Raw genomic sequence first — 18,477 nt, 5'->3', positions numbered from 1 at the left:
CAAGCTAAATTGCGAAAAACTTGTTGTTTTTTGTAGGTAACATTTTGATTTTGACGGCCGAGTTGTAAGGAAGGATTTTTTGAAATGGAATAAATTCTTATGAATTCCAATTATAATTATATTATATATATATTTCAATTATATATAATTAAAATAGGGAATAAAGTCCAATGAAGCAAATTTCAAAATATGAGTCGAGGTTAGTGTTTATAACTAAATTTAAAACCCTAATTATCGAATTATAATTTATTTCAAAACAATTTAACGAAGCTGAACATTTCACGAGTGTTCAATACCCCTCGAACACTACCCCTCGTACGGTATTTCGGGAAATATTCTATCGATATCCTTCTATACGTAATGCTTAAATTTGCGGTGAATGGAACAAGCCAAAAAAATATCTGCACAAGGAAAAATATCTGCAAAGGGAAAAAAATATATAAAAATATTAATAAAAAAGATATCTAAAAAAATATATAATAAGGAAAAATATAATAAAAATATAATAAAAAATATATAATCTGCAAAATATCTGCAAAAGGAAAAACCAGTACTTCCATTTAAATCTAAAAAATATTTGCAAATATGGCATGAACAATTCCTTACAAATCAGGGACTTTTTTCCTATTGAACTTTAAACGAAAAATTAAAAAAAAAATGTCATTATTCATATTTATGATCGATACAAAAGTACTATAATTAGTTATTTTCTTCTCTTGAAAAGTTGACACTTTCTTAGATACAAGGTGTACGTGCCAAGACCTTGAAACAGATTCAAAGTCATTTGTGAAAAAATATTGGTTAGGTTAACTTCGATAGTCATGCCTGTACATGAAAAACCGGCATAATCATTAAACCTGTTTACCCCTAAGAGAAAATAAAGCTGGCCAGAGTCCTATTCATCACGATCCAGTATAACCTCCATATTCATAACTTGCTATATAACATACTGTCTGCTTTGCTTTTTATATCTCCTTAGAGATAAAAAGAACACTTTTGTTCCAAAAATGAAACATTATAGAACTTACCAGGACAATACTATTTTAGCTGAGAAAATACTATCTACAGGATAAAGCTAAGTGGTAACTAAAACAGTTTCTTAGGAAATATTTTAACTGATTTACCAAATAAATTATAAAAACAAATTTTCGCCAAAAGCTAAAGGGACACTGAAATATTAGCAGTGTAAGTCTTAGTAGGAATAGCTGAGTGAGAAGTAGCAATGATAAAAGCAGTTGCAAAAGTAATAAGGCTGGATCCATTCTGAAAATCACGTAAAGCGAAATTTCCTGGAACTTTACATTGCGACTTTATTTGTTAATGCAATTAGTTAATTAATACCATTAACTACCAATAATAAAAAACGTCATTTTTCGTGCGTAAGCTGTAAAAAAACATCACCCAAGAAATTCCAACTCAAATTATTACTACCCCCTTAACGGCGCAAGACTGGCTATCACTCTTGTTTTCATATTTTCTTAACGTAATAAAAGGAGAATTTTATAAGAAAAAAAAAAGAAGCCCAATAGAACTTAGCGTGATAAAACCACTTAGTTTAGAGCTACATAATAGACCAAGCAAGGACAAGAATCACACAACAGGGATTCATAACAAGCAAATTTAATCCCAAACTTAACGGATTGACTATATAAACTACGTAGACAATAAATTTTTAACCTAAAGCTAAATAATCACTGAACTACAGGCAGTGGAATCACGCATGAACTGTAGGATAGCACCCTAAATATAACTCGTATACATATAACTCGTATACGTTCAAGTTTAAAGCTTAGCTCTAGCATTGTCAGTTACCAAGGTCCACCAATCGGGTCGGTTGAAGGAGTTGGGTACTTCACTCATAGACTTGAATAGATGTGCGTATACCTAAAATTAACAGATAAGTTCACATTTGAAATTCTGAAAAGTTATCTAAGGTACTACCCACCCTGCCCTCGAGTGCAATGTGTACGAAACCCGGAAAAAGAGAGACAGTTCTTGAAACCGGGTTTAAGATGTTCAAGCAGGATTATGCTCACCACTGTATCAGTCATAGACTGAATATTATTGCAACGACCTGGCAGTAGTAATAGTGAGCAGGTAATAGTGAGTTGGTCCTGCAATCTTGCCAGTGTTGCTGTTAAAAAGTGTGGTCTTCCTTTAACTAATTTACAATTTTTTTTATTGTAATTATTAATTATATACATCCCCTTATAAATAAAACAAATACGCATGTGTAGGGGCCATCCAAGATAAAAAAAAAAATTCCGGGATTTTCATGACATACCATCATTTTCATTAATTTTTACACAATTAGCATGGGCTTTGCGCATTTTGACAAATTTGTCAACACAATGCAGATTCAGTAATATAAAATGCAACTCCGTTATGAGTAGACACATGAGAACGAAACATGGGTTAAAGACCGACTATCTAGCCTGGTTTCGCCGCGTTGATCAACGGTCAGATGACACCTTTACTGAGCAAGGACTAAGACGCAAGTCCATTGGTCGGGCAAAGAAGAAGCAGAGGGAAGGGAGTCTTTAATGAATATAGTAGAGGCCGGATGCAGCCACTTGGTGATTTACGACGTCATAAGCCAATTTGTGAAAAGCAGCACCCTGATCTTTCAGAACTGTAAACAGCAAAACGACTAACCTGACCGTTAAGCGCATGTCAAATTATTTACAACAGCAAGAGCCTAAGAGTTTTTTTCCCTATCATGGGCAGAACTATTAAGGGGAGGGGCAGGGAAAAGGGCTAAGTATGGGCATTGTTACCCCGCCGAAAAAATATTACCAAAATAAATGTAAGACAAAGTTGTGTCCAAAGATTTCAAATCCCCCTCTAAAAATAGACACCAATTCTATAATGTCAAAAAATTTCTAGAATGATATAACTCAAGATAAAATTGTTTTCATTTGTGGCATTCTTTATCAACAGGGGGGCAATTTAAGATAATTCAGAACACGATACCACCGCATCCAAAAAGAATTAGAACAAAGAAATAACATAAATTAGGAATCTACTTAAATCCCCATGAAGAAACCAACACATGTAAAAAAAAAAAATATAATTTATGCCATGAGCATTTTTTTCAGCATTAGGCAGTTTTTTGCAAGCTGCACAGTACTGCATATACTTGGTATAGCAAACTGCAAATACAAAAGTTTTATTTATTTTGTTATGCATAGTCAGTGTAGCCTTAGGAATTATTTACGACAAGCTCATGGTGAGCACATGACCAAGTCTGTTATTAATTTTTTCACTGGCTGAAAATATCACGCTTTTTCTCCTTAGAATATTTTTTTCATTTTCTCATGCATAGCTAGAGTGGTCTTAGAATTATTTAAATTATAGGGATTGCATACAATCTTAAGGTTCTGTTAAAAAGTGACAGCGATTATACGTATTTTGTTAAGTTTATTCTATTTTGTCTTGGAGTTGGGGCTTGGAGTTTCATTTTCAGGAAAAGGTAGGAGAATTAATATCTTGCGTTTGGGGGGAAGGTGGTAAAGTATTTTTTTCTCATTTCCTCAAAAAGTAAACACAGCATTTTTTGAGTCTGTTGTCCGATTAGTTCTTTGACTAATCGGTAATAAAACTAAATCAGTAGCTCATCAGGGAAAATAAGGAAACAAAATATATAAAGAAGGAAATAAACAGTCTCACTTCAATTCATTTATAGTTGGACTGACCTTGAATAATAGCCCTTATAAAATTAAGTTCTTTGAAACGTTTTAAAACCTTTTTAGATTCAATCAGCATAATTAGAAGTATTCCTGGAAACTCACCTGACCATCTGAGTGACCAAGAGCTGATTTAAGGATGAAGTCTGTTGGGGCCAGAGCATCAACCAATGAAACAGCGTCATTTTTCAGGTCACTACAAAGTCGAATAATAGCAGAGCGCAGAGTTTGGACACCCAACTTTCCATCCAAATATCCACCTAAAAAGAAGAACAGTAAGAAATCCCGAGCACAGGGATATCGGCTAATGGGAGGATATATTGGTTCCTTCCAACCCCTCAGTGCGTTCAGACTTTGGTCTTGCCGTTGCTATGGGGCGTGCATGGAACTCTATTCATTTTGGGTTCGAGACTCCCATATCCTTGGTTCCTTTAAAAAATCACATAAAAAGATTTTTGTTGGACAAAGATTATTGATGTATTAATTTACAAATAAAGTAGTTTTAAATTAGATATTAATTGGAATCTTGTTTGTTTATTTTATTTTTTCTTCATTTAGCGTCGGTTCTTAATGGCGCTGACAAAGTGAGATTTGTTGTGGAGATCGGTTGTCTTCGTGTGAGCATTCACGTGAGCAGTACTTCTTATTTATTTTTCTAGGCCTAGTTCAGTAACCTGCAAATGATTAATATGCAGTGTTAATTTTTTTTCCAGTTAACGGGCCTCTGGGCCCTTTGGGATTTTTTTTTGGATTCTAGAGTTTTTATATTTATTAAATAAAAGAACTTGAACATACAGCATTACGCCACAAGGTATACCTTACAGTACCAAGGGCATTAAAAAAAAAAAAACATTTTTTGCCCCGGGTACTCGTCTTGGGTCTATTCATATTTGAAGGCCACGATTTTCTAAGATGTTTCTTTTAGTTGTTCCAGGATTATGAAGTTTTTAGGGCAATACGCAAATTATCGTCAGTGCTGCCACGTTCAGCCGTGAAAATACTTAAGTAAAATTAATGAAAATTAATTGGTAAAACAAAATTAATAAAATTGATTAAATTTGCGGCGCTTTTTGTCCTTGATACCCCAAACAACTACATTTTAAAAAGAAAGCTACCCTTCATGAACTGTTTGGCACCATTTGCTGATATTTCATCTACATTTTTTTTCTTAAACTTGATACCCCATCTCCAAAAACCGCAAAACTGCACATGAGAGGTTTTTTCGTTAAAAACTGAGTTCTAATTTTTTTTAAAGATATGTATGTTTAAGCTTCCATTTAACAAGCTAAAACAATCCAATTTCCTGTTGACTGTCCTTGATACTTTGAAAAGAAGGATTGATACCAATAACAACAACAATTTTTAGTCACTGAATACTTTTTTATAATCCTTTTTTTCTTTCCTTTTTGAAAATCCTGTTATTTAAGTGTTTTTCACCCCGTGGATAAGCTCTGCTTCTTGGGTGGATTATTTATTATATCGTGTAATTGTTTCAAACAAAGTATTTCACAAAATAAAAAAACAGTTATAATGGAAGGATGTCACCATACAAATCATAAGTCACGAGCCTATCCCTTAAAAACCAGAATTGGCATCAACAATGACGAAATTTTTAAACGCTGAATAGTTTTTTTTTTTTTTTTTTTTTTTTAGAGGATTTCTAGATGAAATATCCTGGGCTGTAAACGCCGTCCTAATTGGTGTAATACGTCTGATAAGGATTCTGCACCTTAGGAGGCTAATACACAAATTGCGGATATGAGATCTCATCTTGCCATCAGGTTTGTAATCTGTAGCACGAAAGTGCTATTTTAGCACTATTTTATTATGTGTAGCACTGTAGCACGTTCTCAGGGTTGCTAAAATAGTACTAAAGCAGCACGGAAGTGTGCTAATTGGCACTATTACAGTCAATTTTTTGAATATAGCACCGAAAATTACTGTGTAGCAAGCAAATTTGGGCAGTTGTAGCACTTTAGGAACTGACAGTGGTGGCAACCCTGATTGCCATAATTTGTGTACTAGACGATTACAACTTTGGCTTGGATTCGGTCTCAAAAACGTTGCGAATGTTCATCGGATGACTATTGCACAAAAACTAAAGTCAGCAATTAATTAATCTTCGTGTTGAGGTTTGTTAAATCAACTTGACAAAACTGGCCTTTCAACAGTCCAGATTATACTTGGATAGTTTTTTTTCTCATCAGTTAAGTACAAACGTCCAACATTTTAAACCAAACGTCTAAAAAAAACGTAACAGACAAAACATTCTGCAGAGAAAGGGTTTTTTGAATTTTTCCAAATTTCATCCGATATGACTTATGAAAAAAACAAATATCTGATAAAAGATGCAGGCAATCATTTTAAATGTAAATTTAAATTGACCTATAAAAAATTTCAATTAGTTAGTACATATGTTAAATTCATATAGTGACCTCATTGAGGTCTCTACGGATAGAGTTGTGAATTAAAACCTGCAGTATTAGTTATGTATTTTTCTCTGTTGTTTTCTGTTTTATTGTTTTAACAAACTTCTCTCTCACTCTAAAAAAAAAGTGAAGAAACATATTGAGAAGAAAAATATTGTTTTAATAGATAACTAAAAAGGCCTTGTAACACGTACGTAAGTAATCTCTTATTGGTTAAGCCTTAAATGTAATGCCCGTCCTGACTAGCTAGTACTACTTCCACTCAAGATAAACCTTATTTACTGTGACTGTCAATAAACCTTATTGACCTTATTTACTGTGAGAGTAGTTCATTCGCAAGCCAATTTTATATAATTGGAAATCAAAGGTTCAACAGTCCTTTTTAAGGATCAAAGGTGAGTGAAGGGCTACCAGCCTCTCAAGCATGTCCTATTTTGCCCCTAGGTATCCTCGTAACGCTTATAGTAGCGGATGAAAATTTTGAGGCAATCATTTTGTTCAAAATTATCGAAAAGTATAAAAATGTGACTCCGAAGTCGACGCTACTCCGCACAGCCCCAGGGTTAGTGACCATAAATTATGTTAATTACATACTGTTAACAAAAAGTTTTCAGTGGAAAAGGTGGATATGTTTAGTCTTGACTGTCCAGTCAGCTTCAAACTCTTAGGGATTGTTCCCTTGGCTAAGATTTCCCAAGAATCACGAAGTGTAAACTCCTGAAATGACCCTCGTACCTGAGGACATCGGAAAACGATCAATACACCCAAGCTTCAAAAAATACATTATCTACAATATATCAGGAACACTGGGGGATCGAATTGGTATTTCAGGGGGTGTTGGGGAAGGGTAAGAGCATTAAAAACGATGTCTTAGGGAGAAAAGAGCGGAATCTAACCCCACTCCCTACTATAAATTTCTTTTCGTTTTAAGTTTGATAAAAAATTTTCTGTATCACCTTGGGCCCATATTTAGGGCTCTAAACACGAAAAACAGACTCTGAAAGTATTGACGAAGTAATTGGCAGCCTGATATTTTCGTCCTGTTTCGTTTCATTATTATTTAAATCGCTACCAAAACACTAAAGCTTTAGGCCAGTAACTGTTAACTCTATTGTCCTTAGCTCTTCCTGTACCTCCAGCGGCAGAAAGGGCGACAATAAAAAGCCTCCATTCATCCTTAGGTCAGAAGCAATACATTGTTCGCCAATTCTGGGATTAAACTTGTGTTAAGGGCATTTTTTCTCACCGGTATTTCATTCGAAGCGTATTGTTTTGTTTTTCCCGTTGTCTTGTAATCTCCATTTGCCACTGGAGAAGCATGCTGGGCAATCCGGATCCTGGTAAGCAAACAACATGTCTTTGGCACGCCTTCTTCGTTGTCTGATCACGAAGAGGGTGTTTAACATACGTCTGTCTAGTTTACTCACTAGCCAGAACACCTGATGGATATTCCCTCCTTAATACAGAATACTCAGAATTTCCCTCCTTAAACGCCTTAAAAAATTAAATGTCTCAAATCGTCTTGTTGGAGGATTTTCCTCTCTTTTGTACGCCCAACCCTCGAGTACGCCTGTCCTGTGAGGCATCCTGGCATCTCCGTTAAATTGTTGACGGAATAGAGGCAGTCCAAAAAACGTGCCTAAGAATTATTTTTAATGAGGGTAAAATGCCTTATATTTCCCTTCTTCGGAGAGCCAATCTAGTTTCCTTAAGGAAAGGAGAGCCAAATATTCTTTACGTTTCGCTAACAATACCCTTCACAACTCTCGGACAACTAACCTTTTCCCTAGTCAATATTCCCCCTTCGACCCCGACTCCTGCGTTCTGCTTCAACAAAAATACCCCTCCTTTCCCCAATAACATCTTCCACTGAAAGATATGGAAATACTTTCATCCCATATATAGTTGACTTATTCAATCAGTGAATCTCCTCCCCTCCCCCTCCCCCATATCTCCCTTTTCACCTTATATTTTTGGTGTTCGTTTTGCAAGGTTCGATCTTTTTTTTTTTGTTCGCATAACTAAATTGTTTTTGTTTAATTATTTTGTTCCCTATTTAATTTTACAAGTTTTTCTTCTTTTAGACATTTTGCTGATTCGGCAATGACCTTTTAATTTTGTGTTTTAACTGTTTTTGACATTTTTATATTTTTTTTGTCGTTTGTTTTCGGGTTTTCTTTGTTTTATTGACGCTAAAGTGCGAATTCAGCCCATTTTGGGCTTGTGATAGCCATTTTTCAGCAATAAATCTTATCTTACCCAGGCAACTCGCTGTATCCTATAATGCCCATAAGTTAACTTGATATTTTAGTTATATTAATTTTGCAGATCTTGACGAAGTTGAAGATGACAATCAACTGTTTGATCAAGTTTCATCAGGTTTCATTAAGTTTCATCAAGTTTAGTCCTACCCATCAAAAGTTACGCGCCTGAGAAAATTTGGCTGATTTTCGAAAAAAGGGGGAAAGCCCCCCTAAAAGCTATAGAACCTTAATGAAAATCACACCATCAGATGCAGCGTATCAGAGAACTCTACTGTAGAGGTTTTGAGCTCCTAATGGCAAAAATGTGGAATTTTGTATTTTTTGCCAGAAGAAAGATCACGGATGCGTGTTTATTTGTTTTTTTTCTTTCTTTTCCCCAGGGGTGATCGTATCGATCCAGTGGTCCTAGAATATCGTAGGAGGGCTCATTCAGACGAAAATTAAAAGTTCTAGTGCCCTTTTAAAGTGACCAAAAAATAGAGGGTAACTAGGCCCCCTCCCACGCTCTTTTTTCCCAAAGTCGCTCGATCAAAATTTTGAGATGGTCATTTTGTTCAGCATGGTCGAAAATATAATAAATATGTCTTTTAGGATGACTTAATTCCCCAAAGTCCCTGAAGAAAGGGCTGAAAGTTATGAACTTTACCCAATGTTTACATACAGTATTGGTTATTGGGAAGTATACAGATGTTTTCAAGGGGGATTTTTTTCTGGTAGTGGAAGGGGGCCGGGGGTTATGTGGGAGGATCTTTCCCTGGAGGAAGTTTTCATGGGGGAAGGGACATTGCTATGAAGGGGGCGCCGGATTTCCCAGCATTATTTAAAAAAACGATCAGAAATTAAATAAAAAATAAACAAGTTTTTCAACTGAAAGTAAGGAGCAACATCAAAACTTAAAACGAACAGAAAATTATTAATTATATGATTGGGTTCGCCCTCTAGTCAATACCTCGCTCTTAAAGCCAAAGATTTTTTAGTACTTTCATGAGCTATTTATTCTAATTAACGGCCTTTGTGATTAAGGGGTCATTTTTAAAGAATTGGAACAAAATTCGAACTTTAGAGTACTTTAGAGAACGAGGTATTGACTAGGGGTGAACCCCTTAATATACGTATTAAAAATATATGAATATTGAAGTTCGTTGCGTATGTTAATTCGTAAGTTATGTATATTTATTACTAATAAAAACGTTCGTAAATAAAATTAAACAATTTTCGAGAAAGCCATTTAACCAAATAAAAGTAAAATTAATATGCAATTTTATTTTAATTATTCATGTACGGTGAGCCAAAATTAAAACCACCATTAATTCAAAAACGTTCAAAAGTTAAATAAAAAAACAAGTTTTTCTAACTGAAAGTAAGGAGCAACATTAAAACTTAAAACGAACAGAAATTACTCCGTATATGAAAGGCGATGTCCCCTCCTCAACACCTCGCTCTTTACGCTAAAGTTAGACTCCTTCTCACAGCTCTATTTTTTCAAACAATAAAAAACTGTAGCGTAAAGAGCGAGGCGTTGATGAGGGGACAGCCCCTTTCATATACGGAATAATTTCTGTTCGTTTTAAGTTTTAATGTTGCTCTTTACTTTCAGTTAAAAAACTTTTTTTTATTTAATAAAACGGATACACTAGTGAAAAATGCAGAGTGCGTAGAAGAGAAGAGGCAATCAAATTTCAATTTTTGCATTGAATAGCCTACATAAACAATAACTTGTGTATGTCTCATATAGCTTAACATTTCATCCATTTAAACTCTAAATACCATAAAACACCACTTCTTAGGATATTAAATTCACCAGGTTTTAACACCAATTTCAAAGGGTAAAAATTCTAGATTGACCGTAAATGACCGGCGGTGACTCCAAAACCATCCATCTAATTCATTTTTTTTTTTTTTAGTGGTTTAAATTTAAAGGCAAATTAGAAAGGAAAAGATAAGATATATTGCATGAATTTGAAACCAATATTCAAGACATTTGATGATATCTAAGCCTCAGGTAATTAAGATGTCACATGGAAAAATGTCAATTTAAAAATATTACATTGTAAATGCCAAATTGCAAAGGTGACAAAGTGTAAAAAGTGTGACGAAGTTGCAATTTTGTAACGGAACGAATATACAACTTATGCAACTTTCCAATATTTCTCTAATGTATCAGAGCAAGTTTTAAGTAAAAAAAAACGACATTTTCGCAAATGTCGGATTACCCGTGCCATATTATAAATACCCCATTTCAAATGTCATATTAAAAATGTCAACTCAACGATTTTTTTCTTGACTAGAAAGATCTATACTTTACTTAGAAATAAACCCAAGCTTGTAACGAAACCCGAGGCATCTAAATTACTGTAATAAAAATGAAGAGAGATAGCGAACATACTGAGTATTCCGCAGCTTAGAAAAATTTAAAAAATGTCTTTTTTCTATTTTTAAGTTTGAAATTAACTACAGGCTTCACTTAATAATCTGCTGTATTAATCTTTGCCTATAATCCACTACTATTTCAGTTTATTCTTGTTTAATCTCTTTTATTCTATTTGTTTAATCTTGTTTAATCTATTGTTTAATCTCGTTTATTCTATTTGGTCTCTTTTTTAATTACAAGGTTATATTTCTCAGATCTATATTTAGGCCCTGCTGTCAGAAATCGAGCTGAGTCTAATTTGAAATTATGCAACAGTCCGTATTCAAAAAAAGAAGAAAAAGAAGTGCTTTCCTAAATCCTGTCAGTTTTTTCCTGTGAGTTTTTATTGCATCCTTAGCTCCACTCAATTCTGCCCTAGCATTTGCATATTTCCTTCAATAAATTGCTGAATAGATAAATTATTGAATAGATAAATATACAAAAAAATTGTGTTTGGTTTATATGTCCTTGATTAAATACATTCCAAGTACACATCATCAGAATGGATATTACCAAAAGCCAAGTTTTTTTTTGTTTTTTAATGAGCTTATTAAGCTTAGGGGGCAGTTGGGTAGTCAATCGATATAATTTGTTGTATACGATTTAAGATAATTAAAGATATAGAAATAATTAAAGTTGTATAGATAATTTGTTGTATACGTTGTAAGGACTTAAATGACGATTAATCGTATCCTAATTTCATAAAGGAGACGGCTTCATTAAAACACTAGTTACTCAACAATAGATTTACTAAAGTACGCTTTTTCTACAAAGTATGGGAGTGTACGAATAATTTTTAATATACAAGACTATATCAAGTCTCAAGGCCGTATCCAGGGGGTGGGGGTTACCCAGTTTGACCCCCCCCCCCCGAAATTTTTGACCGAGTCGAAAATAAGTCGAAAATTAGTAAAACCTAGGTAAAAATCAGTAAAATTAGTCGAAAACTGAGTCAAAAATTAGTAAACCCCCCGCCCCCCCCCCCCAAAAAAAAATCCTGGATCCGCCCTTGTCAAGTCTAAAACTATTTACCTTGAGACTCCAAGGAAACTTATTCAGTTAAGTGAAATGATAATAAAACCGAACTAATTCGGGAGAATGTTCTCCACCCCGTCGAGCACGACATCTAGGGTGGATTATTCATCATCTCCTGTGTTTGGTTTAAATAAATTATTTCACAACAACAAAGAATATGAATAAATTAAGGAGCATAAAATAATAGAATAAATTAAAAAGAAAGCTGAATCGCAGAATATACCTTCATACAGCGTAGCTGAATATTTTTCCAGTGACCAGGTTCCATACAATGCTGCCAGCTTACCGAGAACATTCCTCAACTCTCTTGCGACCTCTGAGCTTTCAGACAAAAATATCAGACGTTGAAGGAAAACATACTAAAATAAAATTGGTAAGTCCTATTTTAACTTTTCTCGCCATTATTCCATAAAAGATACATTAATTTTGTAATTTTCTATTTTTTTTATAAGGGTTGACCCTGCCGTAGAAGTACAAACAGCGTAGAACTGTGGCGGTCACTGGAGAAGAAGGTAGCACAGTCAAGACAGTCGATGGGTTCCGGGTTGGTCTCTGGTCGGGTCGGTGTTCCGTAACCGAGAGACATAGAGGTCAACAGTTTCTGCCTTACGCCCCTTAAGGTGTGGGGGAAGCTAAGTCTAAAATAGTGAGTGGAATATAATTAGAAACTCAAAATTTAAAATAAACAAAGAAAAAAGCATTTTTAGACTACTTTTCATTCCCTCTTAGGGGGTGCTTCAGACCAATCCAAGGGGGAGGGGATAATTCTTCCCCTCCTCTGCGGACGTTTGCTGCTTAGATTTTATTAAGCTTAATTTTAAAAATATTGTGAATGAATCTATTTGTAACGATATTACTTGTGATACTACTTGTGACTTGTGATATTACTTGTATTGTAGCAAATTACTTGTGATAGGGCTAAAATATTATCCATTAGCCTTGAAGGGTTTTTGAAGTCACTAACCATAAATTTGAAATCTCAATTCGACGGCCAAAAGGCACACTAAATAAGTTACTTAAATGGATTTTTTTTTTTCAGAAAAAAAAACGCTGTACAGAAAAACAAATTGATTGTTTAAATAGAAAGTTTTTTTTTTGTTTTTTTTTTAGCCAGCCGATTCTCTATGCATTTGAAATGCATGGATTTAAGATCAAGAAAACTAATGAAACTTGTGCCGCATATCAAACTAATTAAGACTTAATTAATTGTGAAAAACAGACTGGTATCAAAAAGTATTTTCCTAAACACTGGAAGAGATATTTTTCAAAATAAGGAAAAAAAGAAGAAAAACTGTTCGAATCTACCCTTGTTTCCAGCACAGCGCCAATAGCAGCCTTGCCTTTAGCGGAATATATGGGTACACCGATACCATACTTATTTGTGGTAATTTTGGTTCGCTTTGTTTCATTTTATCGCTTGGCGTGATTTCTTCTTGTTTTGGTTGTCTTCTCTACATCCATAGTAGTTTCTCTTTGTTTTAAGTTAGGTTTTTCATTTCATTTAATTCCCGTTGCTTTGAAATTTTTATACCGCCTTTTGTTTTGTTGAAAAACTTTAGTTTTAAATTGATATCCTACAACTGGGGTTGACCTTGTACTTAGGATAGACAAGACCAATCTCCCTTGACAGGCTTTACCTTGACAGGATTGATACCTCCCTTGACAGGATTATTAGGGAAAAGACAGGAGGCAGTGATTAGGGGAAATCATCATAATTAGCAAGGATTACTTATAATTAAAATAATGATAAATTATAAATTAGAAAATATTATAATTAATGACTTAAAACTATTTAGGGTTAGCCAAAGAAGAAGCTTTAAAAAGGTGGTATGGAGGAACTGTGTTTGCAAGGGTATCAGTCTTTGGGAAATTGTTGCCGGGTGACGAATTTGTACAAGTATTAGAGACTTTAGAGGCTTTAGGCTATCCTCGGTCATGATCCTGAAAGAGTATCGGATTTAATAATAATAATATTATATATCAACCCCCTGTACAAAGTGAAACGCACTAAGAGGAAAACAACAAGGGGAAATAAAGAGAAAAAAAGAAAGTGAAAAATCTAACAGGGAATTCACACAATTCAACTACTTAGACTACGCAATGACGTGGAAAGTTCATAATATTTTCTTGATGCTTGCAGAACAAATGTACTAACTGGTTCATTTTCGAAAAATATCAAAAATTCCGTACCTACTCTAAATATATCGATTAAGAGTCCAATTGACACTTGCTGGAAATACTTTCAGAATTGAAAAATAATTGTTAGATTAACTTTCTAACTTACTATCGGTTAACTTTTCTAAGCGGCAACATTTTTAATAAAAGGCGTTTTTTGCATATCTTTAAAATCCTAAAAAAAAGAACACAGAACCTTCTAAAACTAGTACATAATTTTATTGCACATAGATTTTCAGCTTCTATGCTAAATCTTTTTCATATAATTTGAAATAAATAAACAAAAAACCTTACTTCAACATAGCTCCTTGCCAATGCCGAAGCGAAGAAAGTGCGAGATTCGTTCTTCACCCTGAAATCATCCATTCCAGTGGATTCTAACTTTTTAATCTTCTCAGCTGTAGATTTGCACAAGTAGCATATAAGGAACTCAAATGCACGAAGACTTTCTAAAATGATAGGAAACTCAAAATAAAGGAAAGCCAATTAGTAATAAAAACATTACTTGAGGCTACAAAATAATTTGATTTGTTCAGAGTAAAATGTGACCAAGTCAATCAGACACATGTTGAAAAAGAGATTCTACAATAAGATTCTATGATGACCAATAGAAACTTTTTAATAACAATGCTTCGAGAAAATGGCTCATTTATGCGTCTTATTTAGGCGTATTAGCTTTTCAAAGTTACATAAAATTTTCGTATATGAGAGAGAATAAACCCCTGTTCCTTACACGCGAGTTTAACTTTTTATCACAATGCATTGATATAAAAACTAATATTGCCAGAATCAGAGGCCTTACGCACTTGAGTGTGGGTAAGGTTCTTAAACAGGGGCGTAATTTGCTATGGGGTATGAGGGAAACTGCCCCTCCCAGACCTCGGTTTTCCCCCTCCCCCTAAAACCCAGTTTGCCTCCCCCCAGATGAGATCTAGTTTCTTCCAAAATATTGTCAAAACTAAGATAAACCTGCATAATTCAAGCATCAACAGAAACAGAACAGATTTTTTAGTACATAGGCTATTCACCTTTATAGTACTATAAGTTACCACCTTTATATAGGACTATAAAGTGCCTATTTAGTACTTTAAAGTCTAAATAGTACCTTTATGGTACCAAACGGCTTATTTTTTTAGTTTTTACTGTCATTTTCACTTGATTTGGGAAAATTGGCTCCAACTTTGTCTCTCCCCTCTCCAAAGATTTTGACGAAATTACGCTCCCTATTCTTAAAGGTTCGCTGGTGAAATTTTGGGTTGTATTTTTCTCCATACTGCAAAACTCTAATAGAAGTTGTTTTTTGGACAAACTGTTGAAGATTTTGCTCAATGATTTCTTAGAACTTCTCACTAGAACATTCTCAGCGACATTAAAAATTCTCTAAGAAATATCAATAGAAGAATTCTCAATAGAAGATTCTCTGCGACGTCACTTGTGGCTAATTAACGTAGGGTGAGTTCTCTGTAGCGTGGGGTTCTTAGTGGCACATTAGCGTGTACTATGGTATCCTGTACTATGTACCATATGTATATGTTTACGTAAAATTATGTATATGTTTACGTAAATTCAATCATTGGACTAACTTAAACGGAAGCAATAGCATATTAAGAACCTGTCATAATAATATCAGTTTAATTTTCAATATAACATTTCATCAACTGAAACTGTTATAAACTGAAACCGTGCATATTTTCGCTCTTTTGACATTATTACCTTATATCAGCGAATGCAATCACTTTTAAAATGGCACTGCCCATGGAGAGAAACATTTCACCCAAAAGCATAAAAACTCCGTTATTTTTTAGTTGTCCAAAATTCAAGTGATAAAACCATAAATTGGGCATTGAGTAGCATTTTATTATGATACAACTCGTAACATTTTTAATTAATATTTGAATTAATATTAATATTTAATTAAGTCCATTCTTAGAATGGACTTAGTCATAGTGTCACCTGAAAAAAAATTACTAAGAAAAAAAGGCAAAAAGGAAAAAAAAGGAAAAAAAAGGCAAAAAGATTTGGGTTTACATCTGCTGGTGATAATACTTACAGAGGAAATTCTTGTGATAGTATAGATTTCAGAGTGAATCAGTTATGTCGACGCTAAACCCTCAAATAGTTTAAAATTGTAAAATTAAAACCAAATTTTGTACATATACAAAAACAATTCAGAATGTTTGGTGTGTGCGTATGTGCCAGAGCATGGATAAGGTTCTTGAGTGCATTTTAGGATGGGCTCATATTGGCTTCTAAAAAAACTGCAAAAAAATTGAAAAACAAAGTTATTGCAATTAGTTAGAAATTGTAAATATATTTGCAAAAAAAATTATTCAGTGATCAGCTGATAATCTGATAATTAGCAGATAATAATAATTTGGATCTGCTGATAATTTAGTTATTAATCCTTATTTTTAGAGGATATTCACATCAATTAAGAGTTAATCAAGGACTTGACAATAAAAACTCAAGAAATATAAAAATTAGACTTGGTCACATTGGCTTCTGAAAGCGTTAGTTTTTACAGAAACCAAAAAAATAAAGAGCATTTTGCTACCTCTTGGACACATCCATCCTTCCTCAGGTAGAGAGCCAACTTTGTACATTAATATATCAGAATAGCCCTTCAGAAATGTGGCACTATTAAATGGCGATCTGGCTTCAATGTCTATGGCCTGGTGTTGGTCCTTAACGATATCATTCCACAGAGAAAGAAGCCAATTTGCAGATTGTTGAAGGAGAACATTATTATCTCCTTCGTATGTACAGTTGGCATCATTATCATCACGTAGAGCCTTGAAACCCGAAACTGAAAGTAAAATATTAAACTAAATTTATGTACAAAAAAAAATCCGTTGATTTTTGAATTAAAATCAAGATGCCATCAAGCCATGGCTAATTGGAGAAAAAACCAAGACAAACAGTCTGAGTGAGAGGCAAAGCTAACATAAGCCTTTTTCAAGATTGTATAAAAATTATTGTATAAAAACGGGGAGTGCTCAGTATTGCAGCAGACTAAGGTATATGTTCCCTGTAAAATATGCAATTTTGCGACAAGTTTATAGCTGTAATTGCACCGAAAGGACAACTTACTTATATCACTGCTTTATTAATTTTAGATCTTCCCTTAGAGAATGGTTTAAAATTGATTCAAAATAGTGATATTCTCCTATTTTCGGTAGATTTAAACACTTTTCAAAATAAAAAATATGAAGTAACTTTCAAAAATGTAATTCAATTAATGGATAAAGCTGACTCTCAGCTACCAATTGATAGTAAAGTGCGTATGCTGATACATTAAAATTCAGACCTGCAGAGAAATAACATTCAAAACATGCATACGGAACATGAACCTTTGTGAACCTTTGTGTATATTTTCGAATTTTGTGTATATCTGGAGCAACCTGAATTAACTCTAAATTAAACCCAACCTGAATCTGACAAAAACTTAACTCAAATAATTACAGGGTGGAAACTGAGGCAAGCGTCAAAAAGGAAAATCACCATCTTCATCTAGCGTCTGGTTATTTGTTTGACTCTAAACTGATCCATACTTGTATTTCCTGGTACTTTAAATTTTAGAAGGTGGGAGGGGTAAAAAAGGAAAATTCTGTCCCAAGCGGGCCTAATAGTTTAAATTCCAATACCCTACATATACGTTTTCCAAAGCTAACCTAAGCCTATCTTATGCAGACTCGATTTTGACTTAAATAATTCTTGAAAATAAAAAATACGGTCTGATTATTACTTGGAGGGATACATTAGCTTTAATCCTAATGCATTGTGGATTAATTACATCAAATATTAAATTTTCTTTGATTTTTCATGACACAACATGTCATCAGACACAACATTAAGGGGCACTGGCAGTTTTTAATCTCCATCCTCCCATGCTAAGTCGGTGAAGATTCAGCTCTTATGATTTTCCCATTCTCTTTGTCTTAGACCTTATATAAAACCTTCGGTTAAAACTTACATCTGAATAAACCTTAATGGAAAAATATAAGGCAACTGAATCCACTCATTTTCCAGCTAAAATCAAGCAACTTAATAGATTAAACTTCAATTATTTTTGCTCACAGTTTTGTAAAATAAGAATAATTTGACTAGAAAGTAGCTCGTTATATTTTAGGTCCAAAATTAAGAACAGTTTTAAGACTATAAGTATGATAACTGTGCAGAAAAGGCTGAGAACACAACCCAAAGCAAAGTGTTTTATTCGAATTAACTGTAAATGAACTCTTTTAAAAAAAAAAATTGTTTGTAATCCCCCCCCCCAACCCCCGGAACAAAAATCCTGGATAAGGCCCAGATCGAAATTGCTATAACTAAGCTAAAGAGCTTGGTTCGTGAGATCACAGAAAAAATATGAATTTTCACATATTACAGAACAACAAGATATCACATTTTGTCAAAAATAGTCTATATTTACTATGAACTCTCAATATCATTACAGCGTCTTCAAAAACATCATTATTTTT

The 18,477-nt window shown here is 33.9% G+C and overlaps 1 protein-coding gene across 4 annotated transcripts in view; it reads right to left on the bottom strand.

The window, feature by feature from the left end:
• Positions 1–398: 398 nt before the first annotated feature.
• The window catches only part of Acox3 (Acyl-CoA oxidase 3), a 71,166-nt gene continuing 53,087 nt past the window's right edge, over positions 399–18,477 (bottom strand). For all 4 annotated transcript variants that reach the window (XM_089103429.1, XM_089103431.1, XM_089103432.1 and 1 more), the window contains 5 exons: positions 16,554–16,805; positions 14,294–14,448; positions 12,048–12,183; positions 3,792–3,946; positions 399–1,884 (listed from right to left, as the gene is read on the bottom strand). In XM_089103429.1, the coding sequence (XP_088959555.1) occupies positions 1,783–1,884; positions 3,792–3,946; positions 12,048–12,183; positions 14,294–14,448; positions 16,554–16,805 (800 nt within the window). In that variant the 3' untranslated portion in view covers positions 399–1,782. The remainder of the gene's footprint in view (positions 1,885–3,791; positions 3,947–12,047; positions 12,184–14,293; positions 14,449–16,553; positions 16,806–18,477) is intronic.

Source organism: Artemia sp. Qi Xiang Cuo, chromosome 17, assembly GCF_049724085.1.
Source record: "Artemia sp. Qi Xiang Cuo chromosome 17, ASM4972408v1, whole genome shotgun sequence".
Classification (NCBI taxonomy): Eukaryota; Metazoa; Arthropoda; class Branchiopoda; order Anostraca; family Artemiidae; genus Artemia; species Artemia sp. Qi Xiang Cuo.
Note: the sequence above shows the minus strand (reverse complement) of the source record. Positions and strands in the feature narration are given on the sequence as shown.